Genomic DNA, 27644 nt, shown 5'->3' on the forward strand with positions numbered 1-27644 from the left:
CTGCAGGTTTTCCCCTTGTAGTTGCTCACCGTATGACAAAGTGCTTTACAACTGTAGAATGGTAATCCGAGAGTATTGGGTACATGGAAATTTAAGAGAACAAGATTGTTCTATAAACATTGGCGAATAACACTTGGGTATCAGAATTGTTTATATCAGAATTACGTGTGTGTGGATTTCACTTCAAAGGCTGTGACTTCCTTTATAATAAGCAAATAACTTGGTCATCATCATAGATCCATTCACTGACAGCAGTACAAGGACGCTCAATCCAATCTACAGAGGGTAGAAACTAACGAGACATTCCTGCTGGTGAGAACTAGGTATGGCATTACCACTACCAAAACCAAATTTACCATTAGTCTGTAGTGGTACTACGATTACACATTAAAGTGTCACTCCCGCCATGGGAATATCAGTGGCGGAAATCTACCGGTCCTAGAGAGGGATAGTAGTCATATCCGCAACACATCCCCTTTTCCCTCAGGGTGCACAGTAACAGTGTTTAAGCTGATTCGACCATTGGCCACTGTAGTTAAGTAACACCTCTCTCCACACCACCCAGAATCCTCTAGTTGTCAGCTGTGCTGAAAAGCAGTGTGGATGAGGGGGAAGAGGTGCGAAGAAATAGAGAAGACAATAAGAGTCACTTAACTCCCCTATCACTAGAACAACAGTTGAGTGAAGGGCTCGCACATGAAAATATTTCTCCCTACTGACTATGAACAATTAAAAATCGATGCCCACTGCATCAGTTGAAATTAGAGGAGTTGGTTTTTATGCTAGTTGTAAAATTGTACCCAAGATTTTGGATAAACACTGTGTGCAGCACTGTATTGGCTTGTATGCAGATGTTTGATAAAGTACGGAATTATGAACGGAAAAGATTTTTCTTTTTTTTAAAAAAAAGTCAGCACCATAATGATCAGTGAAGTCCGATTTGCAGCATATTAAATTATACTCCATTATCTTGACAAAGGCTCTTCTTTTCTAGTTGTTGATGCAGCTACCAATGACCCTACCAATACTACTGAACGCACAAAGGTAGGCTCATCTACTGATTGAATTATAAAACTGTATATCTGGATTTGCACAAATGCAAATTCTGATTTGAATTCAGAATACAGTGCACCAATTACAAAGCACAATTAAGTAATTATGCTTTACAGGTCAAATGTAACAATTAGCTCATCTGGTGAGAGTTTTAAACTAGAGCTTGACTTTTGAGCTGGTTAATTTAGAGAATCTTTATAATAATCAGCATTCATTTGGCAAGCTAAAGGCAACACTGCCAGATGTTGGACTGTGGACTGCTATTTGGTGTTATTTCAATGGTGTTGAATGTTAATCAAAATGTATAAAGGATTTGTAACAATACAAATTAAAAGGAGAAATAATACAATGAGAACACACCTCCAAAGTCACCGAATCTCTTACTTCTGATGCTCTCTTGGACCTTGGCTTCAATAAGTTTTCAGGTTCCATTTATAGCACATTGCAATAAAATGTCCCCTCAGTATAACACCACCAAGAACTGAGATGTTTAAAAATACCGTAAACTGGCATTTACAACTTGAAATTCTCAATCTTGTATCCATGCAACTTCCAGTAGGTCTCCTTAACCTCAAAACGTTGTGTTCCATCGACAAAGAGGGACAAGGACACACTAACAGCACAAGTCATGAATAGGGGCGAGAGCTACTCATATTCTTCTACCTTAAAATAATGTGGACATAAATACTTTTACACATAGATAGAACCTGTGATCCAAAGCTTTCAGACACCTTTGGCAGAAGGAACAAATTAAAATAGCCATCTGTGTAGAACTTTTCAAGGGTTCTTGGATAACACACTAATAGGCAGCAGTCAGTATGTTTTGTGCAATGGTTCAAGATTTATTAAGCTTACAACAGTAGTATACTTAACAAAAGGCGATAACTGAATGAAAGCTTGCATCCTAGGTCTCTGGAAACTTCCGGACACAGTCGATGTCGTCTTCGATCTGTCGCTATTCCAGCAGTTTCTGGGCAAAGGTATTCTTTGAGTATCAATGGTTCAACCAATTTCTTATCAAAGGTTCATTTGGCCAGTGTCCAGATATGGGGGCCGAAATTCAAGCCCGCCAGAAACTTGCCGCACCTACGATTTTTAAATCTGTTTTTACCGCTGGGTGCGATGAGGCGGGCTTCTGATCGATTTTCTCCACTTTGAACTTTTTTCGCATTGGACCGGAAGCCGGTCGTAATGGGGGCAGGAGTTGGGCGGGACCGCTGTCACTCAGTGGCGAGATGGTAGTGACGTCAGTATGCGTGTGCGTCACCACGTCTCTTCCCTCATTTAAAGAGGAGAGAATCGACGATTTTGTAGTTTTGGACACTGGGCCACCAGGGAGGGTTTCGGCCAGGCCAGTATCCTGGCACCCAGGAGGGGGTGCCAGCGGCTGAACCTGGGGCAATAATTGGCCGGCCGATTGGGAAGTCGGCCAGCAAAAAAAAAACATGGCGGCCACGGCAGTGCGCCCTCCCCTTGAAGGGCCAGCTGCGCTGCCATGCCACATACGCACAAAGCAAGGTGCTCGGACAGAAAAAGCTATCAGGGCGGAGCGAAGATTTTTTTCCCCCCCAAGAGATAAATTTGGGGCAGATTGAGATATAGGTGCGGGAGAGCAGCGGTGCGCACTTTGATGACGTGCTTGCAGCGGTGCTTGGCAGCAGTGGGGCGGAAGTGGGGACAAGCCGAAAAATCCCCGAGCTGAAGTTGGGTCGTGGCAGCCAATTGACGGCAATGCGGCGGCCACTCGATTCCGCTGCATGGCCGCCACAAAACGGCAGTAACAGGCCTTATCCGGACCCTGAATTTCAACCCCATGGTCTTTAACAAAATCACCTTGTCAATTGGTTCTAATGGTCAAAATACCAGTCACTCAAACCAGAGCTAGTATCTTGATCACTCCTGCCTCTAGTAATTCTCCATCAACCCCACTTTGTCCAAGTTATCTTGTTTACAGATTCCTTCATTTCCTCAGAATGTCTTATTTATGCTACTGTATTCTAACTTAGTTTTGATTAGACTGACTCCAATTTCTACTTTGTAATTATAATAATTTGACCTTGACTCGCAGCTCATGACTGCCTGTTATTTAAGCCGAATCAAAACTGCTTTTCTGCATACATTTGAGCAGCTTCTAACATTCCCATGCCCACAGGGAATTATGGGTAAGATTACTTTGGTCAATGACTACAAAATGAATATATATATGAATCTCTAATACCAGTCTTTCGTACAAGCAAGTAGAGGGAATCAGCAAGCCTGGCAGCATCTGTGGAGAGAACATAGAATTATATAAAATATTCAGCACATAAACAGGCCAATTGGCCAACAGTCCATGATGATGTTTATGTTTCACTCGAGCCTCCTCCTATTTTTCCTCATCCAACATATCAGCTTAACCCGCTATTCCTTTCTCTTTGAAATGCTTATCTAGCCTCCACTTAAATGCAAAATCTATTCTATTTGCTTCAACCACTCCGAGGTATCGAGTTCCACATTCTCACCACTCTCTGGGTAAAGAAGTTTCTTCTGAATTCCCTATTTGATTTCTTGGTGATTATCTTATATTGATGAGCTCTAGTTTTGCACTTCTCCACAAAGACACTCTCTCTGTGTCTACATTATCAAAAGTTTTCATAATTTTAAAGACCTCTATTGAGTCACCCCTCAGCCTTTTTTTTTGAAGAGAAAAGAGACCCAGTCTGTTCACCGTTTCCTGATAGGTATAACCTTGCATTTCTGGTATCATCCTTGTAAATCTTTTTTGCACCCTTTCCAATGCCTCTATATCCTTTTTGATTCGAGGGCCTGATCTTTCAACACTCTTTTCCTCAGGCGGTCGAAGGCTGCGCTGGCGCACTGGAGGCGGTGTTGAATCTCGTCATCGATGTCTGCCCTTGCTGATAATAGGCTCCCGAGGTATGGAAAATGGTCCACGTTGTTCAGGGTCACGTCGTGGATCTTGATGACTGGGGGGCAGTGCTGTGTGGCGGGGTCAGGTTGGTGGAGGACCTTGGTCTTACGGATGTTTAGTGTAACTTGATAAAATGCAACATCCCCACCGACACGTGGGAGTCCCTGGCCAAAGACCGAAGTTCATCCAGGAAGGCGCTGAGCACCTCGAGTCTCATCGCCGAGAGTATGCAGAAACTGTGGTGTATGTAGCACACAAATCACTGACTCCACACGGTCTGGTGTAAATCTAACTGCTGTGACCTTCGTCCTTTATTGTTCAGCGCTAGAGTGCCTCTCAGGTGTGGTGGTCAGCCTTTTATAGTGCCTGTTGCAGGTACTTCCAGGTTTCCCACCACAGCGCCCTCTGTGTGGTGTAGCATTGTGCTTACATTACATTTAGGGTACCAGGACGATACACACATCAATACATAACATCACACTTGTCCAACGGAAGGCAGGTAGGCATAGACAGTGCGTTAGTATGGTCATGTTATCTGGTAAATTAACTAGTTATTGACTGGTAACGGATCCCTGATTTCCTTGTTAGCCCTTATCATTAATTGTACTTCATATCCATTATTTTACACAAATACAGTGGCCATTCAGCATTAAAAAATTATTATAAATTCGCCATCTCACATTAACATAACTCATTTTAGACTCGCTCTGCCTTACAGAAGTCCTTTGTGGAGACCACCACATGGTAAGGCCCTTTTAAGACTCCCGGATGCATTTCCTTTTTAAGGCGCCATCTTTGATGCAGGAGGATTCCACGAGGCTTCTCCTTGGGCACCGCCATCTTTGATGCTCTGGACCGAGGCTGCCGCCATCTTGCTCTCCGCCGCTTCAATGCCCTCCGCAGCCGCAGTCTCTGCTCCCCTTCGCTGCCACCTGACTTGCCGCCTCTCCTGCGGCCGTCGTCATCGCTTCTCTGGCGGCCACCGTAGCCGCCTCCCCTGCGGCCGTCGTGGCCTCTGCAGCGGCCGCACTTGCCGCCTACCCCCGCGGCCTCCGTAGCGGCCTCCCCTGCGGCTGCCATGGCCACCGACCTCCAACTGCTGCCGCCGCCCGTCTCGTGGCTGCCGACCTCCAACTGCTGCCGCCGTCCGACTTTCCCTCTGCGTGGGCTCCTCTGATCCGCTGGCCATCCTGGATCCCTCGCACTCCCCCCCCCCCCCCCCCACTAGGCCCCTCTCTGCAGGGCTGCTTGCCTGTCGAGGCTGAGGCTGCAGGATCTCTGGGGCTTGAGGTCCAGGGCTGGGCCTTGCTCTGCTTGCCTGTGGGTGGATTGAGGCTGCAGCTCCAGCTCGGTCGGTGCTGCTCTCTGGGGTCCCGGGGCACGGCAGCACCCCGGGGAGCAGCAACCTGTGGAGTGATGAAGTCTTCCCAGCTCCCAAAGACCGTCCCCATCCACCTCCGGCCGAGGAGTGTCGGCCCATCGCCTGCAACGATCCACAAAGGTAAAGCGTGTGTCTCGTCTCCGTGGGATACCTGCACCATCGCTCTGCCAAGAACAGGTATTAGTTCCCTGGTGTAGGTACGCAGCTTCGCCGAGACCGGGACCAGCTTGGGTCGTGCAGCTGGGTTAATCCACAGTTTATCAAAAGTTCTCTGACTCATCAACGACGCACCCGAGCCTATGTCCACTTCTATACTCACAGGGACTCCGTTGATTTTTACTTCCCTTATCACTGGGGGCGAATAGTCGGTACACGTATACAGTCCCAACATCTCATCCTCTTCTGCCTGCTCCTCGCTGGATGGTGGATCATCCCCCATCTCCTCAGCTACATGGTGAGTCCGATTTCTTTTACACATACGCTGAAGGTGGCCTTTCGTGTGGCAGGTATTGCACGTGTACTCTGCAAACCTGTACCGGTGAGCCCCATGGCTTCCTTCACAACGCCAGCATGGTGCTGCTTGATTGGCCCCCCTCAGCGGACTCTGAGTTCCAGGACCCCGAGGTCCGTGATCTCTGCCCCGGGCAGAGTCACGTTCTGCAGTTTTGTCCGTGGTGGGCGCTACCCTGTGGACGGTGCCTGCCGGGTTCAAGACTGTGTGGATTATTTGCTTGGTGCTGCAAGTCGAGGTCATATGTGCCCGGCTGATGGTGATGGCCTTTGTCAGAGTGACTGTGGGTTCCGTGGCTAACAGCTTGTGAAGGAGACCCTCATGGCCAATCCCCATAACGAAAACTTCTCGTAACGCCTCGTCAAGGTGTGCGCCAAAATCACACGGCGCCGTGAGTCTCCTGAGCTCCGCAGCATATTTGGTGACATCCTGGCCATCAGGTCTGCAGTGATGGTAAAATTTGTATCTGGTCGTGAGGATGCTCTCCTTCGGTTTCAACTGGTCACGAATGAGTTCAGTCAGCTCCTCGTATGATTGTCCCTGGCGCTCCCAGGTGCCAGCAAATCCCTGACGAGACAGTAAACCTCATCTTCACAACTGGAGAGCAATATCGCCTTATGCTTATCTCTCATTGCGTCCGTGTCCTCCGTCAGGTCGTTTGCTGTGACGTAGTACTCGAGCCTTTCCGTAAAGGCCTCCCAATCATTGCCCACGGTAAAATCCTTTAGCGAGCCCAGAGTAGCCATGGTTGCGTGGAGTTCGTCCGCTTCCTTGTCGCCAATGTGGTGTATGTAGCACACAAATCACTGACTCCACACGGTCTGGTGTTAATCTAACTGCTGTGACCTTCGTCCTTTATTGTTCAGCTCCAGAGTGCCTCTCAGGTGTGGTGGTCAGCCTTTTATAGTGCCTGTTGCAGGTACTTCCAGGTTTCCCACCACGGCGCCCTCTGTGGTGTAGCATTGTGCTTACATTACATTTAAGGTACCAGGACGATACACACATCAATACATAACAGAAACCAAGCGTAGGCAGCAGAAGGAGCGTGTTGCAAACCAGTCCCACCCATCCTTTCCTTCAACGACTGTCTGTCCCATCTGTGACAGAGACTGTAATTCCCGTATTGGACTGTTCAGTCACCCAAGAACTCCATTTTTAGAGTGGAAGCAAGTCTTCCTCGATTTCGAGGGACTGCCGATGATGATGATGATGTTGGATATCCTTTTTATAATATGGCAACCAGAATTGTACACCATACTCCAAGTGCGGTCTAACTAAGGTTCAATATAAGTTTAGCATAACTTCTCTACTTTTCAATTCTTCCTTCTAGAAATAAACCCTAGTGCTTGGTTTGCTTTTTTAAAAAAATTATCTTGCGTTGTTACTGTGTGATTTGTGTAGTTGTACTCCCAGATCCCTTTGCTCTTCTACCCCATTTAGATTCTTATTTTCCAAGTAATATGTGACCTCCTTATTTTTCTTACCAAAATGTAATATCTCACATTTATCTTATGTTCATTTGTCAATTATTTGCCCATTATGCAAGTTTATTAATGTTTTCTTATAATTTGGTGCAGCCCTCCTCAGTATTGACTATTTCTCTCCCCCCCCCCAATTTGATGTCTCTGCAAATTTAGAAATAGTGTTTCTACTTATGTGGCTCGGTGTCAGTTTTTAAAAATCTCATAATACTCCTGTGAAGCGCCTTGGGATGTTTCACTGCGTTAAAGGCGTTAAATACAAGTTGTTGTTGTTTTGATTCCGAAGTCTAAATCGTTACTATAAATTGTGAACAACATTGTTCCCAGCACTGCTCCTTGTGGGACTCCACTTTCCATGTTCCACCACTCTGAACAGATATCGGTATTACGTTAGCTATCCGCCAGATCTCTGGCATTAGACCTTTTTCTAACGAATTATTAAATGTGTAATTATGCCTTTGCTATCTCTTCTCCAGATTTGAAAAAATATTTACCGCTATAATCGGGGGTTTATCCTGTTTTTATTTTAAATGCGCTTGTAACATTTCTAATCTCATCTTCCAATGTCATGTCCACTTGTTCTGTCTCCCTGTTATATAATGAAGCAAAGTAATTATCTAATATTTCTGCCATTTCGCTATTGCTGCCTGTGATTTTATCCTGACCATCATATAGTGGCCCTATTCCCATCCTGACTTTCCTTTTTTTATTAATGAGCATGTAGAATATTTTACCATTTTGTTTTATGTTGATAATTTAATTTCATAGTTCCTCTTTGCCTTCCTAATTGTTTTTTTTAAACTTCTCTCCTGATCGCTTCATATTCTCCTTTGTCATGCTCTCCCCTGCTGTCTAGTACAGTATTAGGCAGTCCCTTCTATCGAGGATGACTTGCTTCCACACCAAAAAGAACTACATATTGAAGGGTGGAAGATGCCTGTGCGTAGATTCTTAACGTGGGGTGGCCGTTGCACACCAGCCACCACATGGGCTTGACAGAGTACGGTCTTGATCTAGTGCCAAGGGTTAACCAAGATGACTGGAGACCAAGCTCTGCTGCACGGACCTAGTGCGCACACATACTCCTACTATCCATAGATCGCAATGTGGGCTGGCCCGTGCTGCCCCTGGGCCCTCGCCTCTTCTGGGCCCTGTGTAATAGCAAAAGCACAGTCTAATGTAATGGGAAAAGGGAATGGATCTCGTCAGCCTTGCTCACTGGTAGCACTCTTGTCCCTGAGTCATGGGTTCAATTCCCACTCCAGAGATTCGAGCACATATTTAGGCCGAGTGTATGCCTCTTTCCTTGCCCTCAATTTTACCCTCATGTCTTTATTCATTCATGGTGTCTCATGAGTGTTTAACTTGTTCTTGTTTTTTAGTGGAATATATTTTTCCTGGACTCTGTTGAACACCATTTTAAATGTTTTCCATTGCTGTTCTACAGTGTTATTTGGCAATACTGTTGTACATTTTATTTTCCCAAGTTCTATTCTCAGCACCTCACAATCAGCTTTTCTCCAATCTATTACCCTGGTCTTAGTCATACTTATGTCCTTCTCAATTATTACCTTAGAGTATTATATTATGGTGACTATTGGATAGATGTTCCCCTTTTACTTTTCTTATCTGCTCTGGTTTATTCCCTATTACTAGATCCAGTAGCGAATCCTCTCTTGTCGAGCTTCTTACATATTGGGTTAGAAAGAAGTCCTGCACAGACTGTAGGAACTCCATTCCCATATCTCCTTTACCTACCTGTTCTGGCCAATTAATTTCAGGATAGTTGAAATCCCCTATGATAATTATTCTTTTTCTTTACTCATTTTTTGAATTTGTTTGCATATTTCTTCCTCCACCTCCCTTCCACTATTAGGTGGTCTGTAGACTACTCTTATCAGTGTGATTGATCCTTTATTATCTTTTATCTCTATCCACATGGATTCTATTTCTGTTTTGATAGCTGTGTCACTTTTTTCTACTGCCATCACGCTAGCTCTAATAAGTACAGCTACTCCATCTCCCCTTTTTCCCTCGTTTATCTTTTCTAAATATGTTACATAAGAATTAGGAGCAGGAATAGGCCATATGGCCCATCGAGCATGCTCCATTCAATCTCAATTCCACTTTCCTGCCAGATCCCCACGTCCCTTGATTCCCCTTGAATCCAAAAATCTATCTCAACCTTAAATATACTCAATGACTCGGCAACCACAGCCTTTTGGGGTAGATAATTCCAAAGATTCACAACCCTCTGAGTGAAGAAATTCCTCCTCATCTCAGTATTAAATGGCCGACCTCTTATCAGGAGATTATCATGAGGTGTTGGTTCCCCTAGTTTTAGACTCACCAGCCAGGGGAACCAACACCTCAATGTCTACCCTGTCAATCCCCCTCAGAATTTTATATGTTTCAATGAGATCACCTCATTCTTCTAAACTCCAGATCCAATCTACTCAACCTCTCCTCATAGGACAACCCTCTCATTCCAGGGATCAATCTAGTGAACCTTCGTTCCACCGCCTTCAGGGCATGTATGTCCTCCAGGTGTGGTCTCACCAAAGCCCTGTACAATTGTAGTAAGACTTTCTTACTCTTGTACCCCAAACCCCTTGCAATGAAAGCCAACATGCCATTTGCCTTCCTAATTGCATGCTGTACCTGCATGCTAATTTTCTGTGTTTCCTGTATGAACACCAACATTCAATAGTTTCTCACCATTTAAAAAATATTCTGTTTTTCTATTCTTCCTACCAAAGTGAATAACCTCACATTATACTCCATTACCACCTTATTGCTTACTCACGTAATCTGTCTATACGCCTTTGCAGGCAATTTGTGTCCTCCTCACAACTTACTTTCCCACCTAGTTTTGTATCATCAGCAAACTTGGATACATTGCACTCTGTCCCATCATCTAAATCATTAATATAGACTGTAAATAGCTTAGGCCCAAGCACTGATCCTTGCAGCACTCCACTAGTTACAGCCTGACAACTGGAAAATTACCTGTTTATCCCTACTCTCCGTTTTCCATTCATTAACCAATCCTCTATCCCTGCTAATAGATTACCCCCAACCACATGAGGCCTTATCTTGTGTAGCAATCTTTTCTGGGACACCTTATCGAATGTCTTTTGGAAATACAAAATATACAACATCCACTGGTTCCCCTTTATATACCCTGCTAGTTACATCGTCAAAAAACTCTAATAAGTTTGTTAAACACAATTTTCCTTTCATAAAACCATGTTAACTCTGCCTAATCATATTATGTTGTTATACCTTGCAATGTTTAATTCCCAGTCCTGATTTTTCTGAAGCCAATGTTTTGGGTGTGGACTCTTTCATCAGAACTGGAAAATATTACAGATGAACAGCATTTAAGGGAAGAGTTTCAAAACCACAACCACACACACAGGAAATGCAATAGAATAACTTGTAAAGTGTTTCAGTAGAAAACAGGAGATGGCAGCAGTGATATTAGCTAGAGACAAGACATTGGGCCCAATTTTGGCCATGACTTGCATCAATTTATTTTTGGAATAAGTTGTTTTTTCTGGAGTAAGTTTAAAAAAAGTCATTTCCCCCCAAAATTTGCTCCAGAGTAAGTCAGTTAGGTACGATTTTTTTTTAAGTTCAGTTTTTTTTCCCCAAAAGGGGGAGTTCACAGATATTTATGCCAGTTTTGGCCATTTATGCCACTTTGGCCAACTAAAACTTACTCCAAATTGACATTGTGGGCAGTTAAGAATTTGGTGCAGGTTAGTACATTTAAGGCACCAAGACTTACAAAGCACTAAACAAAGCACAAAAATAAGCATTCACTAACAAATAAAAAATACAAGGAAGCCGAGAGGACCTGCACCAAGACTTAACAAAGCACTAAACAAACCACAAAAAGTAATAATCAATCAATCAATAATAAAAAATAGAAGTCCTACATTTATGCCAGAATCAAGTTTTTAAAAAAAAGTCCCCCCCCCAATCAAAACTCTCAAGCACAACCATCAATAAATAAAAAATAAAAGTGAAGTCCTACCTTGGCCCGGGAAGTCAGCGGGCCGGCCGGCCGCTCAGCCGGGGATAGGGTGCGGCGAAGATCGGGATGTCTCTTCGGCCGGGGATAGAGACTGCGAGCATCGAGTCCTGCTCACAGCCCGCAGGACATGCTGGGAGGGCGAGGAGCACGCACTTCCTGCGCTGGCCTGTTGCTCCGCCCCCCACTTCACTATCTACGCCATGCACCAGAGACTCGGCAGAGCAGGCAGGATGGGGCCCCTTTTTTTCGGCGCCGTTTCCAGTGTGCAAAGTCGGCGCATTTAAGGTAAGTGCGCTGAAAAAAGGGGTTGGGGAAAATTGGGCCCATTATGAGGCCTAATCGTTGACGTGTTGTTGCAGTTCTAAGAAAATATATATATATTTTTTAAGTGTTTTTTCCCCCACTGGTACAAGTGTCAATAAAATTCTTCTGTCAACTTAAATATGGGTTTTACATTATAACCAGAAATGCTGCTTTTGGACTCGCACCAGAGTCCAAACCGATTCCTGTTCTGTACAATGAAAGTGAATACTGACATTATTGTGCTGAAGTACTGCTTTTTATTTTTAAATATCTTGAAACATTGTTTTGTTGGGTGTTATGATTTTGGCAGAAGCTTGAAATACAATGAAACTATTTCTGCAAAAGTCACTCCTGTGACTGCATGTTGGTGCCAAGTGTTGGGTAGCTCAGTGCTGTAAGCTCCTGTCAGTTTAAGATTGGGGATGAGACTATAAACTAATGTCACATAGACCGATAATGAGAGGGCACAGATTTAAGATGACTGGCAAATGAAGCAGAGGCGACACGAGGAAAACCTCTTTCCGCAACGAATGGTGAAGATACAAAATGCACTGCCCGATAGGGTAGTGCATACAGATTCAATGGTAACATTTAAAAGGGAATTGATAAATACTTAAAGGATGAAAACATTGCAGGGTTATGGGGAAAGAGCGGGGGAGTGGGACAAACTATATTGCTCTTCGAAAGAGCCAGCACAGACTCGATGGGCTGAATGGCCTCCTTCTGTGCTGTACTATTCTATGATTCTAATCCTTATAGCCAAAGGACAAATTGTTTAACCAGTTTTGCCACCCAGTTCTCCTCATACATTTCTGTTAATTGTTTCTTCTGTTACGTTCAAAATAGACCTAATTTTATTTTAATATTGCTGTTACTTCGCATTGCTCATCAAGAGTTCTGTAGATTGTGATAGTTAGCTGAACCACTCCATGTAGAAATTCTCCTGTTTGCCCACTTCCTCTATCCAGAGCTAAAAGCCTGGCTCCATCCCTTCAAAAGTCTTCTGCACGAGATAGTTTACCTCAATTTGAGGAACTAGCCCAATTTTGGAAATACCAAGGACCCGAATTTGATGAAGGCCTTCGCCCGCCCAAGTGCCGCTCAAAGGACTGCAGAGGTCCCGGAGGTTCTTTGGGCGGGGTTTTCAATACCCAGGTCCTCGAAGGTCAACAAATCTGTAATGTACGTCGCCAATCGAGGCGGCAGCTCTTATTCTTGGCAGCAAAGGCGCTTGCCACCCAAGTGCTACCAAGGATTGAGTCAGGCCCACGGAGGGTCGAAGACCTGAAAATTAAAATCATCAGAAAACAAAAATCTATCGGAAGACCTTCGGAGACACCATTGAGGTAAGTCGCTGTGAGAATTTTTTTTTTTTTTTTTTTAAAGTTCACTAACCTTTTTTTCCAAGATTTTCCTACCTACCGTCGGGGACAGACCAGCTCCTAGCCAGCGGTCCACCCTCGTTCTGGTGCCGACTCCAGCCCGCACCAATCTGGCAGCTCGGCGGGTGGGAGGTCACTTATGCCACTCGGCCGTTCGCTGACGTCAGCGGGCAGTTCCCAGCGGCTCTCCCTTCCCGCCCGCTCCAACCCACCTCGAAAGTGGCACCGGACAGATCTTCACGAGGAATGTCGGTGGCAGTGGGCAGTAAGGTGATCAAATTCGGGTCCCAAGAAACATCAGCAGTTCCTGGGTAAAAATAGGTAAGCCTTTCATTCATTTTCTTCACTTGAAAACATATTTTATGCTAAACGCAAGAATTTGCAAGGCCTCTTCTCAATAATGGATCCTTGATAACTACCCTCCTTAAAAACACCAAGGGCTTCAAAAGATTACAATGGTTACTGTACACAGGTCTAGACTTCATATCCAGCGGCAAATTTCCATAAAGACCAATTCCAATCTCTTGCAATTTTACCACAAAAAAGTATTCACATTACGAAGATCACAGCAAATTTTAATCTGTTCAATGTTACGGAGAGAACACGTTACTGCAACAGCCACCGTTCACTTTCTTAAAAGAAACAGCTGTGACTTTAAAACATCAGCTTGTTGTAAAGCTAGTACTCTATTGGTTCACTGATATTTCCTGTTCAATTCAAGAATTATTTGTAACAGATTATAATGGCCTACATAACCAAAAGTATTTAAATTCTCTATTTAACAAAATATTCTCCTGAAAGGCATTGTGGGATCAATTTGCAACAACATCTTGTCAATGAGATGCATCACCAGCAGAGAATTTCAGTGTACAAATAGTTAATCACTTACAGAAGGAAACCACGAAGATCCTTGAGAAAAATCAAGAGGCTGAGATGAGATTAGTCAGTTCATTTCCACAGAAATGATTTTGATTCAATACAATTCCTGTTTTCCAACTGCTTACAAGAGTGTCCTTCGTTTGCAATGCAGGGGACCCCACCTTAAACAAAATTGAGGACATCTGTGTGACCAGTCATCAATGACGGTAACAATGTGAAAGGGACAAAGGCGGCTGGTAACTCTGCAGCACTTACTGAAGAAAATAATTCACGCTACTGCCTCCAGCCCCACCTAGTTGAAGGAATTTAATATAAAAATATAAATTATTCTTGAAATAAAGTATACTCTGTTAATACTTATAATTAACTTGTGGCCATTCTACAGTAGGTTTTAATGATACCCTTCAGTTTGATTGAAGAATCTGTCTCAAACAATCGAAAAGCTGCAAGACCATTAACTGTAATAAGCCACATAGCAAAATTAATACTTAGAATAATTTCCTTTACTTTGAAGAGCGAGACATTAAGATCGTACAATAAATCCTTTTATAAAAAGGGTCACAAATGAAACTTCTTGTAACACAATCAATAGTTGGGACAGTTTGGTAGATACCTTGGGATGGCAAAACACTGAATTTATTCACATTGATATGGCTATTTTCCATACCGAATGTAGCCAGATGTCAGGTGTACAAGAGGCTCCATATGGCTCTGCTTTTACTTCAGATATCGATTGTTTCCTCTGCTGTGCTGGTATTTAATAAAGGGATTGACTATTTGTACTGTACTTTTTCTGTCCTTTTGCGCATGCGTCCTTTCAAGACTCCGCCCCCCGCCCGAACCGGAAATGCCGGAACGGGAAGCGATGCCCGAACTAGAAGTAGGACCATGCAATCAGTCCGTCCACGTTTCGCGGTCCTTCAAGCGACCACCGAGCCGAGCCTTCTGATCCTCCGCGAGCTTTCGAGCGATCCGGCGGCGGGGGGGGGGGGGAAGGGGAAGAGAGAGTGAATGAGCCTGGTGGGGAGAGGAGCGGCCGGGCGTGGAGGGTGGACTGGGAGAGACGGCCGGGCTGGGAGAGGGATAGCTGAGCCGCAAGTCGCGGCGGCCATCAGGGGAGGGGTGAGGAGAAAGTGTGCCTGGGGGGGGAGGGGAGAGTAACGGGGCGGGGGAGCGCGAGAGTTTTTTTTTTGGGGGGGGGGGCAAGAGAGAGAGAGAGAGCGAGCTTGGAGAGGGAGCGAGAGCGCGAACCGGGAGGGAGGGAGGGGAGGGGAATAGAGACAGGCGGCGTGGGGTGGGGAAAAGAGGGACATGGGGGGAATCAGAGGGGAGAAAGGTTCTTCCAATCCAGAAGTCACAACACTCTCACTATTCACTTCATACTCAATAAACAGGTTAACAATCCGTACACAATGTCCAATCTATGCCGGTGGGAGGAATTGCATGCGCTGGGGGAAGGGACTTTGGCTGGTGGTAGGGACGCACTTGTGCTGGTGTAAGGGACTTCGGCTGGCACTTGGTGGCTTCTGGGGAAATCTATCCTCTAGCTTCTGGAAGTCAAAGCGGATCAAGTGACAATTTGCGAAGTCAGTGAGAACCTGGGCTGGGAGGTTCCAATTCCAGAGAAACCTCAAGATGTGGCTTATCCTCCAAGGGGACCAGAGATAAGGACGGCTGTATTTTTTAAACAGTACAAATAAACGCGCCTTTTGATAAAATGGAGATGAAATGTCAAATGCCAGTTTAAGAATGTAGGCATCAATATGGTTAACTTACTAACAGGAAATTCTATTCATTTTATGTTAATACAAGCTTACTGTTAATTTTGTGCAAGTTCCAGACTCATTCAACATTATATCAATTTGTTGAAGAGTGCAAAAACCATCATACTTCACTACTCTCAGTATGATGCAAGATATCTAACCCAAAATTAGATGCTAGTTTAATTCATCACAGGCTATCAAACTACTAACAAAGTACATCCAAAAATACTGCAGGATAAGGTTGTATAACTGTTATACAAGAGGAGGGGGGAGGGAGAAGAATGTTACTTTTAAAAACTCTACCTGCAATAAGGGACTCGAGCAGGTGGGATATTCAAGACCGTTGCATGTGCAGAGAACCAACACTGAAAGAACAGGCCTTGGTCCTGCCTTGGCTCCCAGCATACTCTGATACCACAGCTAAAGCAGAGTGGGGAAGGTGGTGGGAGGTGAAGCAGGGAAAAGAGACATCAAGTTTCCATATCTACTATAGGGACGACGCACACCGCGGGGACACACACACGCAGGGGTACGGATACACACTGCGGGGGGGACGACCACGACATACACCTGCAGGGGGGTACGGATACACACGGGGGGGGGGGGGAGAAAGAGGAGAACGACGACATACACACTGCGGGGGGGGGGGGGGGCAACACGACACACACACACCGCGGGACACGCGCGTGCACACTGCGAGGGGGGGGGGGGGAAGAGACATAATAATACGACATATACACACACACACCGCGGGGGGGTGGATACACACTGTGGGGTGGGGGGGAGGAACGATAACATGACATACACACACACCGCGTTGGGGGTGGATACACACTGCGGGGGGGGGGGGGGTTACACGACACGCACACACCGTGGTGGGGGGGAACAGAGAGGCACACGCGCGCGCACACACACACTGCGGGGGGGGGGGGCGGAACACTCCGCGAGACGTGTTGCGGTGGGGGGGTGGAAGAGAGAGAGAGACTACGACACACCGCAGGGGGACACACATCCCGCGGGGTGGGGGGGGGGGGGCAGACGGACACACACTCCGTCGGGGGGGGGGGGCGGCGACAACGACGACACTGGAGGTCACTGTGGGGGAGATAAAGAGAACACTATTGGGAGGCATGGGTAGGAGAAGGGGAAACCACTCTTCCGCGCTCTCTACATTTGCTCTACTTTCTCCCACTCCTTGTTTTCTTCCTCCTTTTTGCTTTGCACACCATACAAGCAGTGCAACATTTCAGCCCAATGCACTATATTAACAAAAATTCGATATCAGGAATCGCTTCAGGCACTAGTAATTTGTGCTGGATCCCCTTGCAACTAAATGCTCAGTCCTTTTATATTTCTGGTATAAAATAATCATGACACTCGCCCTGTTCTGGCTGCATCAATAATCTGAACAGGTCTCGACACATTACTGAATTAAAGAGTTGTCGATGTCAAATTACCCAAGACCAGGAGTGAACATTTTCTTTCCTCCAGAGAAAATAAGATGTCATTGCTGTATTTGAATATCAAGGCATTGCAGTCAGCATCTGGAGAAGTATTTTAATCATCTTTATACCTCTAATAATAACAGTGCATCAACAATTTGCTTCCATCTGCTGTTAAATTTATTAGCTCTTTAATCAAATGTGCAATTTCAGAGTAACATACAGTCTCATATTACAAGTTGTAATTATAGTAACAGTCATAAACAGTACCATTTTGGTATGCTAGTCACAGGCCCACAGGAGACAGTCGATACTCGAGTGTCAGACTGTGGATGAGGCTGCACTGTGCCAACACCATTTTACTGCAGAATGCAGTCTTCCCTTTTAATTCCCTGGATTCAGGCAAAATGTGGGTTTGCCACACCAGCAGTGTGCTACTTATATGTGCAACAGGTGCAATCTTAGCGTATCAAACATTTTCTCTTTCCAAAAAGTACTGTACCATCGCAAGCTCAGTACAAATAGAATCTATTACTTATTTTTTCTTTATATTGCTAATACCAGAGTAGGAACAAATATATCCTAAAGTTCTGTGCAAAAGGAAAAAAAAAATCACAAAATAAAATCTTTTTTTTACTATTTTGGGTAGGTTTATGTACAAATCCAACCTTTTCACTTATGACCCAAAGCACAAAATGCCAGCAGCAGCTGTAGCTTTCGTGCTTAGCTTCTGAATTCAAGCTACGTTAGTGGCATTGAATAAAAATAGTGCAGTACTTTGAAGATTTTTGAGGTGGAGGGAGAGGGGGAAGAGATTAATCTTAATGCCATTCTCCTGCATTCGTTTAAATTTTTTTTTAAACAAAGTACATTAATAGCGTACTGTTAAATTGCCAAGTCATTTGGCATAAAGTGTCCTTTCTTCCATTTAAAAAGCCTCTTCTCTTCCTCACCCTCCCCAAAAAATCGACTATGTTCAATTAAAAAATACATACTTATTTGCAGCAGAAATAAACCACATCACAACCGAAAGTTAATAGTTAAAAGGCAGATTAGATTCTTTCACAGTCACTCACTCACTGGCTTCATTGATGAATAATTGTTCTGCAATAATCATCCAATAACCGTGTGATATACAGTCGTTATGTGTCACCGCTCATCCTTTGTGCTCCCATCTGCTTGCTCAACAGTCACTGCGCTGCCATTTCCAAATGGCACTTTCCTATCCAAGTCTTTTTCTACATAGAATTCCGCCCATAATGGGCAATGGTCAGAGGCAACTCCACCCCACGACCAACTGTCAGGAATCCAGGGATTGGTGAGACCTTCCCTAACAACAGCCCAATGACCTGTGTAGCAGGGTAAAAAAATTGAAAATACATTTAGGAAGGCAAATCACATACAGTGAAAACTTTTTTTGTTAACCTGGCACAATCATGCATGTGATGTGTGGCTGTTCCTTCTTAATACTGAAACAAAAAATGAAAACTTAAAAAAAAAAGATTGGACTCTTCATCAAAGGCACAAAAACCCCCCAAAAATTGAACCAGAATAGTTGAAGCTGCTTTTGCACCATTTAGCTTCAAGGCAAGTTCTAATTGCATAATAATATGGAGAAGCATTAGGGGACCGAAATTGCCCCGCGCCAGAAATGCAGCGCACCTACCGTGTCTGAGCTGTTTTCAACGCCACAGTGGATGTGGTGGCCTCTTGCGCGAAACTCCGCTCTTTGGCTTTTCTTTCTGAACGATTAAATGCAGTATCTCCAAATTTGCGGATGACACTAAGTTGGGTGGCAGTGTGAGCTGCGAGGAGGATGCTATTAGGCTGCAGAGTGACTTGGATAGGTTAGGTGAGTGGGCAAATGCATGGCAGATGAAGTATAATGTGGATAAATGTGAGGTTATCCACTTTGGTGGTAAAAACAGAGAGACAGACTATTATCTGAATGGTGACAGATTAGGAAAAGGGAAGGTGCAACGAGACCTGGGTGTCATGGTACATCAGTCATTGAAGGTTAGCATGCAGGTACAGCAGGCGGTTAAGAAAGCAAATGGCATGTTGGCCTTCATAGCGAGGGGATTTGAATACAGGGGCTGGGAGGTGTTGCTACAGTTGTACAGGGCCTTGGTGAGGCCACACCTGGAGTATTGTGTACAGTTTTGGTCTCCTAACTTGAGGAAGGACATTCTTGCTATTGAGGGAATGCAGCGAAGATTCACCAGACTGATTCCCGGGATGGCGGGACTGACCTATCAAGAAAGACTGGATCAACTGGGCTTGTATTCACTGGAGTTCAGAAGAATGAGAGGAGACCTCATAGAAACATTTAAAATTCTGACGGGTTTAGACAGGTTAGATGCAGGAAGAATGTTCCCAATGTTGGGGAAGGCCAGAACCAGGGGTCACAGTCTGAGGATAAGGGGTAAGCCATTTCGGACCGAGATGAGGAGAAACTTCTTCACCCAGAGAGTGGTGAACCTGTGGAATTCTCTACCACAGAAAGTAGTTGAGGCCAATTCACTAAATATATTCAAAAGGGAGTTAGATGAAGTCCTTACTACTCAGGGGATCAAGGGTTATGGCGAGAAAGCAGGAAGGGGGTACTGAAGTTTCATGTTCAGCCATGAACTCATTGAATGGCGGTGCAGGCTAGAAGGGCTGAATGGCCTGCTCCTGCACCTATTTTCTATGTTTCTATGAACCGGATGCCGGTCATAATGGGGGCAGAAGTGAGGCAGAAAGCGGAAGTTCGGTCACTAGAGGGGTGGAAGTGGGGGCGGGTGGACTGTCTGCTGGCATGTCTCCACCTCTCTCCACTTCACTTAAATGGAGAGGGCCATTGCGAGCTCTGCAATTGTTTTAATTAAAAGGAGCGGCAGCCTGGGAGCAGAGTGGTGGCATACCACTGCAAGGTACAGTGTGAGCTGGTGTAGGAGGGTGACTGGATTGGACGTCATCAAGGTCCAGGTTGGTGATTGGAGTGTGGAATGGTACAACAGGAGCGGCAAGTGATTATGGAGCAACGCGATCGGGGCCCAGGAGAGGCACGAGTTTGGGGCCAGAAGAGGCGAGGGCCCAGGGGCAGCACTGGCCAGCCCACACTCCAATTGTGTGCACACTAGGTCTGTGCAGTTGCCTTGGATAATCCTTGCCACTGGACCAAGACCTAGCTCTGTCAAGCCAGTGTGGTGGCTGGGGTGCAACAGCCACCACACATTAAAAAAATCCATGCATAGGCATCTTCCACCCTTCAGGATGTAGTTTGGGACCTGCAATGTTAGGTCCTTCATTGAAACATCTGTGAACTCATCCCTTTTTGGGTGGAAGCAAGTCATCCTTGATACAAGGGACCACCGATGATGATGATCTTTTAGTTAGGTCCACTGGGCCACCAGAGAGTTCCAGCTGGGCCAGCGGCCTGGCACCCAAGAGGGAGTGCCAGGCTGCCTGTTGACGGACCGGCTGAACCCGGGGCCATAATTGTCTTGCCAATCTGGCAGTCGGCCGACAAGATAAAAAATAAGATGCCGCCCTCCCCTTTAATGGAGGCCGCACCGCCATTTTACAAACATTGCAAATACAGTGCTCAGACAGAAAAAGCTGTTGGTGGCACTGAATGGCGGCAGCAAGATTTTCTCCGCGGAATTTCACGTTTGGCCGGGGGGAATGGGGGAACATCGACGGTACACGCTCTGATGATGCACTTCGGACGGGTCGGCAGCAGCCGCGTTTAAGTGGGGGGAGTGGGTCAGCACCGGGATACCGCAGGAGGGCAATTTTCAAAATGGCAGCCATTCCATGAAAAATCGCAGACCATTCCACTCCGCCACATAACAGGCCTTAAGAGAAGGGCCAATTTCGGCCCCTAGGTGTCTAAACCTCTCCACCTCTGTCTCCTCCTTTAAGACACTCCTTAAAACCTATCATTTTGACCAAGATTTTGGTCATTTGCCCCAATATATTTTGTGGCTCAATGTAAATTTTTGTCTGATAATGCTCCTGTGAAGCGCCTTCGGATGTTTTACCAAGTTAAAAGTGCTACATAAATGTAAGTTGTTGTTGTCTTTGGGTGTTGAGTTATTTTAAATCGATAGCATACTGCCAATTTAAATCAAATTTGGCCAAATATCTCTTCACTCCAATCTACAGAGCATGATTAACACCCGTCATGAGCCATTACCTCCCCATCCTTTCATTACAGTGGGCGGATCTAAAATCCATCAGCAAAATAATTTTTGCAGGGAGGGGAAGGAGAAAGGAGGATGCTGCCAATCCTCCTAGCGAGAGGAGAAGGCAAATCAATAATCATCTGGATTCTTGCTGAGATTATTCAGTGCTCCCTGCTGGAAAACACGTGGTGTGGATATCAGGTAAGAACAGGATAAGGCTCATCGGTGAAAACCCCTGTGAAACTTAGGAACAGGAGTAGGCTAACCCCCTCGAGCCTGCTCTGCCATTCATGGCTAATCTGCACCTCAACTCCATTTACATGTCTTAATTAAGTTCCTTATCCCTTGCTACCTATTGTGTCCTTAGATGCTCTAGTAATGACTCCATGAGACAGTGTGTTGTACTTGAACTGTAGTGACCTTAGTCCTTTATTCGTTAACTCCAGAGTGAGGATCACATTTGGTGGCTTGCCTTTTATACTTGGCCAGGCACACCTATACAAGTCTCCCACTTACCATCTCCCCCTGGTGGCACACCTCGAGATAGTACCAACAGTAGCCATGTGGGATACATGACACTATCCTTCCCTTAAAAAAAAATCTATTGACCACAATCTTGAAAGCTCCAATTATCCCAGCACCCACAGCCTTTTGGAGAAGTGAATTCCAGATTTCCACTACCCTTTGCAGAAAAAGTGCTTCCTGATTTCCTTCCTAAATGGGCTACCTCTAACCTTAAGATTATGTCCCCTCATTCTTGATTCCTCTATCAGAGGAAATCGTTTCTCTTTCCTACCTTACTACCCTATCAAATCCTTTTTAACATTTTAAACACCTCGATCAGATCACCCCTCAAGGGAATACAAGCCGTTTATGCAATTGGACCTCATAATTTAATCCTCCAAGTGTTAGAATCCTCTCGATCATGTGTGAATAGTGGGCTTCAAGGGCGGGTTGTAGGGCAGCAGATGGCGTCAGTCATCTTGTTAGCTGGCATAGAGCCTCAGATAAGTAAGGGGAATACATAATATTTTTAAGAAAGTTTTTTTTTGTTGCAAAAGTTGCACAAGATTTCTTTACAAAAAAAAAGTTCTTTAAAATAAATTTTTAATTGTTGCATTTTAAATAATGGATAAAACTATGTTCTGAACACTTTGACCAGTACTGTGCAACATATATCCACCGATATCAGCACTGAACATGGAGGGTCAAGACCAAGTCAGGTGAAGCAGGGGCTAAATGGTCCAGGGCATACAGATGTAATTCAGTCCCTTATTTTAAAAAGTGATTGGGCAGAAATTGCCCACTTTTTTTTTTTTTAAGGCCCATTCCCGCCTCTTGGAGACATGATGCAGGCGGAGTGGAAAGTCGGGCACGGTGGAAACCCGTTTCTGTCGCCCCCGGCCCAGGGGCAATTGTGGATGGGTCACACCCTCTGTCTGCCCCTGGTCGGTAAAGTACCAACTGGGGGCAGATGGAGGGTGTGACTTTTCCACAACTGCCCCCGAGCTGGGGGCGGCAGAATCGGGTTTCCGCCGCGCCCGACTTTCCGCCCCGCCTGCATCATGTCAGTGGTTCCCACAATGAACTGGTTGGAAAGGGGCATTCAAACAATTTAATTTAACCCCAAGTCTATCATACAATTTGCACAGGTTTTATTTTAAAATAATGGTGCGCATTCTACGCTTCTTATGTCTGTCAATCTGCCCTCATCAGAGTTGGTGCTTACCTGAGTACATCTTCTTGAGTGAGCGACTGATCCAGATATTGTCTGTAGACTTGGAACCCTGAGGATTCTTAGTGCTAATATTTGTGAAAGTATTTGCTGGGACACAGTGAAGAAACTTCTCTTTTCGGAAGAGATCAAAATCATTTGCGTCAGACGACAGGTTGAAGTCCCCCAAAATAACAACATCCTTTTCACCTGAAAATGAAACAAATAGGAGGAAAACAAAATCACTTTAACAGTCCAGAAGTACTCTCATTAACAACTGTATCAAGAGAAGACCAGGCGCATTAGTAGTTTAACAGTCACAAGGATACAGTTTTAATGCAGGGTGGAATCAACATGTATGTGAATTCAGTCTCTTCCGCAGCCCAGAATTACCACTGAACATGAATCTGGCTTTAATTCAATACGATTATTTGTTTCTTCACAATTGGAGCTTTAGGAGATACAAACATTTCCCTGCTACTGGGCTGAAAGAACAAACTGGTTCTTTAGTCATTCTGACTTGATGGGATACCATTATCCTCTCATCATCTACCCCCTCTACTAAAAATAAATCTGCGCAGATGCCAACTGAGGACACGAGCAGAGGATTTTTGGACTAGTTGCAGTTAATGAGGGAGGATAGGAAGCCAGCAAGACGTAGTCATTTAGAAGTGACAAAGGCATGTTTTAGGTGCAGAGGGGGCTGGGGTAGTGGCAGAAGACGGCATTGTTGCTGAGCTGGAAGCAAGTGATCTCAGTAATTGACCGGATATGGGGTTTAAAGCTGAGCTCAAGATCACAAACATGACAACAGTGACTACACTTCAAAAGTACTTCACTGGCTGTAAAGCACTTTGAGATATCCCAAGGTCATGAAAGGCGCTATATAAATGTGAGTCTTTCTTTCATGTCCAGGGACTCCCAGGTGTCAATGGGGATGTTGCACTTTATCAGGGAGGCTTTGAGGGTGTCCTTGTATCGTTTCCGCTGTCCACCTTTGGCTTGTTTGCTGTGAAGGAGTTCAGAGTAGAGTGCTTGCTGGCCATGAAAGAAAGACTCACATTAATATAGCACCTTTCATGACCTTGGGATATCTCAAAGTGCTTTACACTGACCAAAGACCACCCTAAGTGGAGGAAGTTCATCCGGGAGGGCGCTGAACCCGAGTCTCATCGCTGAGAGCGTGCAGAAATCAAGCGCAGGCTGCGGAAAGAGCGCGGAACCAGTCCCACCCACCCCTTCCCTCAACGACTATCTGTCCCACCGGTGACAGGGACTGTGGTTTTCATATTGGACTGTACAGCCACCTAAGAACTCTACCACAGAAGGCTGTGGAGGCCAAGTCACTGAATATATTTAAGAGGGAGATAGATAGATTTCTAGAAACAAAAGGCATCAAGGGGTATGGGGAAAAAGCGGGAATATGTTGAGATAGAGGATCAGCCATGGTCATATTGAATGGCGTTGCAGACTTGAGGGCCGAACGGCCTACTACTGCTCCTATTTTCTATGTTTCTATGTTAAGAGTGGAAGCAAGTCTTCCTCGATTCCGAGGGATTGCCTATGATGATGATGATGATTTATTTCATACCGTCTGGTTCCATTTAAAGGAGGTGAATGGATTCAGTGCTAAGGAAATGGAGTCCGTGGCACAATGGAGTCAGCCTTCCCGACTGACAAAGTAACTATGAAAGGGGAATCTCTTAAAGGGAAGGTCCGGAATGAACAACAGTTGTTGGCAGCTTGGCATGTGATTCCGTGCAGGAGATCCGATTGGTCTGTGCTATGCTAAATCTGCTCCTAACATGCACAGGAAACTACTAATTGAGCTATTGTGGCATGCACAAGTTTGACAAAAAAAAAGTTGGGTTTGTCAGCTATTTGGTTGCTGTAGGCCAGATTGAATCAAATATATGTATTTTAAAATAAACTAATATTTAGAAGTTAATTGTTGACAAATGTAATCAAATCCAATAGAACACTGGCTTACTCATCAGGATGAGTTTAAAATCAATCTTAAAAACGTAGCAATGTTATTTTAAAACTTCGTTAAAGCTGCAAGTCAGAGGCAGTCAACAGTGGGTCCCTGACTAAGTGTTAATTATTGTGGCTGACAGTTACAACTATTGGGCTTCTAAAAAGATATATACTAGAGGGATCCAGACCATCACTGGCCTCACCACTTCCGGAGATCCCCCCGCCCATGGCCTCTAATGACAGTCCCTCAATCCCGCACAGCTCGCTTTTACCTCCATCCCAGGATTCACAAATAGGACTGCCCTGGTAGACCAATTGTTTCAGCCTGATCTTGCCCCACGGAACTTACTTCTTCCTCTCTCGACTATTTTTTTCCCCTTGTTCAGTCTATTCTGGCCTACAAGTCTTCCAAGGCCCTCTGCCACTTTAACAGTCAACAGTTTCCGAGCCCGAACCGTCTCCTTTCCACCATGGATGTTCAGTCTCTCTACACCTCCCTCCCCCATCAGGCTAAATATTGAAGGGGAAAAAGTTGCAGGGTTATAGGGAAAGAGCAGGGGAATGGGACAAGTTGGATAGCTCTACCAAAGAGCTGGCACAGGCACGATGGGTCGAATTGTCTCCTTCTGTACAGTATGATTCTATGATAATATTGGTTATGTTGAGAAGAAATTCACAAATAAAAACCAACATTGTGTCTTGGGGTTAAATTCCATTGGGAGAAACTGAAGTCGGAGTAGTGACAAATATTTTCTTTTCATATTTAAAATAACTATAACCTTCCAAGTGAAATGATTTGTGGCTTGAAATTACAGCTGATCCAAAATACTGGAAAACGCAACAAATAACCTATTAAATATCAATTTTCTGGGACAGTAGGCCATCCATGACCCGAGTCGTTCTTCAGGGATCTCACGTAGTTCCGTTTTATTTCTTACTACAGGTATTCAAATAATATAATGTTGGACATAGTGGCTGCTGAAGTTATCACAAGCTGAAAAAAGTCTTGCATTTATATCATGCCGTTCATGACCTCATAACGTCAAGACGTCCCAAAGGGCTTTACAGCCAATAAAGTATTTCTGAAGTGTAGTCACTGTTGTAATGTTGGAAATGTGGCAGCAAATATGAGCACAGCAAGGTCCCAGAAACAACGATGTGATAATGACCAGATCATCTGTTTTAGTTGAGGGATAAATATTACCCGGGACACCAGGGACAACCCCCCAGCTCCTCTTCAAATCAAAAGGCAGCAATTTTGTAACCAATTTTTGACCGCCATATTTAAAAGATAAATGAGGTCAAGTGTAGACAATGGCCATAGCAGCTTTGTACATCCCTAAATAACCTCTGAAAACATTGCTTTTAAAACAGTAAGCTCAGTGCAATTATTCTAGGTCATTTTCTGCCATAATATTTCAAAGTTAATGCTGTATTAAGTGTGTGTTAAAAGTTAATTTAAAATCTCAAATATTAACCGTGTATGGGCTGACAAAATTTTCGAATATAACATAACAGTGTAACTATTTATACTGCACTTTTTTTTGACAGACATACATCTGTCAAACCCACCGCCCCCCTCACCGACCCCCGAATCATTCCCTCCACGTGGGGCCGAGAAGCAGGACCTGTGGCACGAGACTCCACTGAGGCCCAGACTCTCTTCTCCGCGCCCCCGCCAACTCTCTTTCTCCGTCCTCCCACCGACTCTTTCACCACCCCACTCCCGACTCCCTTTCCTCCTCCTCTGCCTCCCCCCAGACTCTCTTTCTCCCCCTCCCCCAACTCTCCTCTTCTTCTCCCCCCACCTCCACCACCGACTCTCTTTCCACCCACCTCCACACCGCCCCCAGGCACGGCCCCAACTTTCTCCCCCGCTCCAACCCTGACCTCTCACAGTGGGCCGAGAGCGGCGGCCGGTGGAGGGGAGGGGGGGGGGGGGGTGGCGAGAGGGCCGGTGTAGGACTGAAGGGGAAACGTGGAAGAGAGACTGGGGGTGGGGGGGATGGAAGAGAGCCTGGGGAGGGGGGGGCAGTGGATGAGAGAGAGAGACTGGGAGAGCGGGGGAGGGGGGCTGGAATCCGAAGTGAGAGAGAGGGAACTCAGGGAAGATGGATCACTTTCTTCCAATCCCTTACAAGAGTGATCATTGGTGTGGCTGATATCCATAAGTAATGACATGCCACTGTTCACTTCATATACCCAATATACCTGTTAACAATCCGTACACAATGCCTTCCCCATCTATGGTATTGGTGGGGGGGGGGGGGGCGGGGTGGTATGCACTTGGACTGGGGTAAGGCACTTTGGCTGGCCCTTGCTATCTTCCGGGGAGCTCTGTCCTCTGTCGCTTCAGGAAGTCAAAGTGGATTGAGTTATAATTTGCAAAGTTAGTGAGACCTTGGTGGTTCCAGTTACACATTCCTGTGAAACTTCAGGGTGTGGCTTGTCCTCCAAGGGGACCAATCATAGACAAAGAGTGGAGCATGGTGGCCATTTTTGAAGTACAAATAAGTGCCTGGATAACATAACACTCTTGAACGAAGATTTGCGTTTTGATCCCTGCCCCGCCCCCCAAAACCTCCAAATAGCATGCTCATGCATAAAGGCTGGCCAGTAGATTGAAGTACAGG

The 27644-nt window shown here is 45.2% G+C and overlaps 1 protein-coding gene and 1 long non-coding RNA gene across 12 annotated transcripts in view; both read right to left on the reverse strand.

Moving 5' to 3' along the window:
- Positions 1 to 1883: 1883 nt before the first annotated feature.
- LOC139264328 (uncharacterized) lies at positions 1884 to 16292 on the reverse strand. Of its 3 annotated transcripts, none has more exons than XR_011593321.1 (4): positions 16010 to 16292; positions 13105 to 13371; positions 10623 to 10693; positions 1884 to 3319 (listed from the first exon to the last, which is right to left on the reverse strand). It is a non-coding gene; the product is annotated as an uncharacterized lncRNA (long non-coding RNA). The 3 variants fall into 3 exon arrangements; XR_011593322.1 differs by having other exon boundaries at positions 13078 to 13371; XR_011593320.1 differs by having other exon boundaries at positions 11380 to 13371.
- Positions 16293 to 17284: 992 nt separating this feature from the next.
- The window catches only part of eepd1 (endonuclease/exonuclease/phosphatase family domain containing 1), a 154459-nt gene continuing 144099 nt past the window's right edge, over positions 17285 to 27644 (reverse strand). For all 9 annotated transcript variants that reach the window (XM_070880611.1, XM_070880610.1, XM_070880602.1 and 6 more), the window contains 2 exons: positions 23050 to 23244; positions 17285 to 18497 (listed from right to left, as the gene is read on the reverse strand). In XM_070880611.1, the coding sequence (XP_070736712.1) occupies positions 18298 to 18497; positions 23050 to 23244 (395 nt within the window). In that variant the 3' untranslated portion in view covers positions 17285 to 18297. The remainder of the gene's footprint in view (positions 18498 to 23049; positions 23245 to 27644) is intronic.

The sequence above is a fragment of the Pristiophorus japonicus genome, chromosome 5 (assembly GCF_044704955.1).
Source record: "Pristiophorus japonicus isolate sPriJap1 chromosome 5, sPriJap1.hap1, whole genome shotgun sequence".
NCBI lineage: Eukaryota > Metazoa > Chordata > Chondrichthyes > Pristiophoridae > Pristiophorus > Pristiophorus japonicus.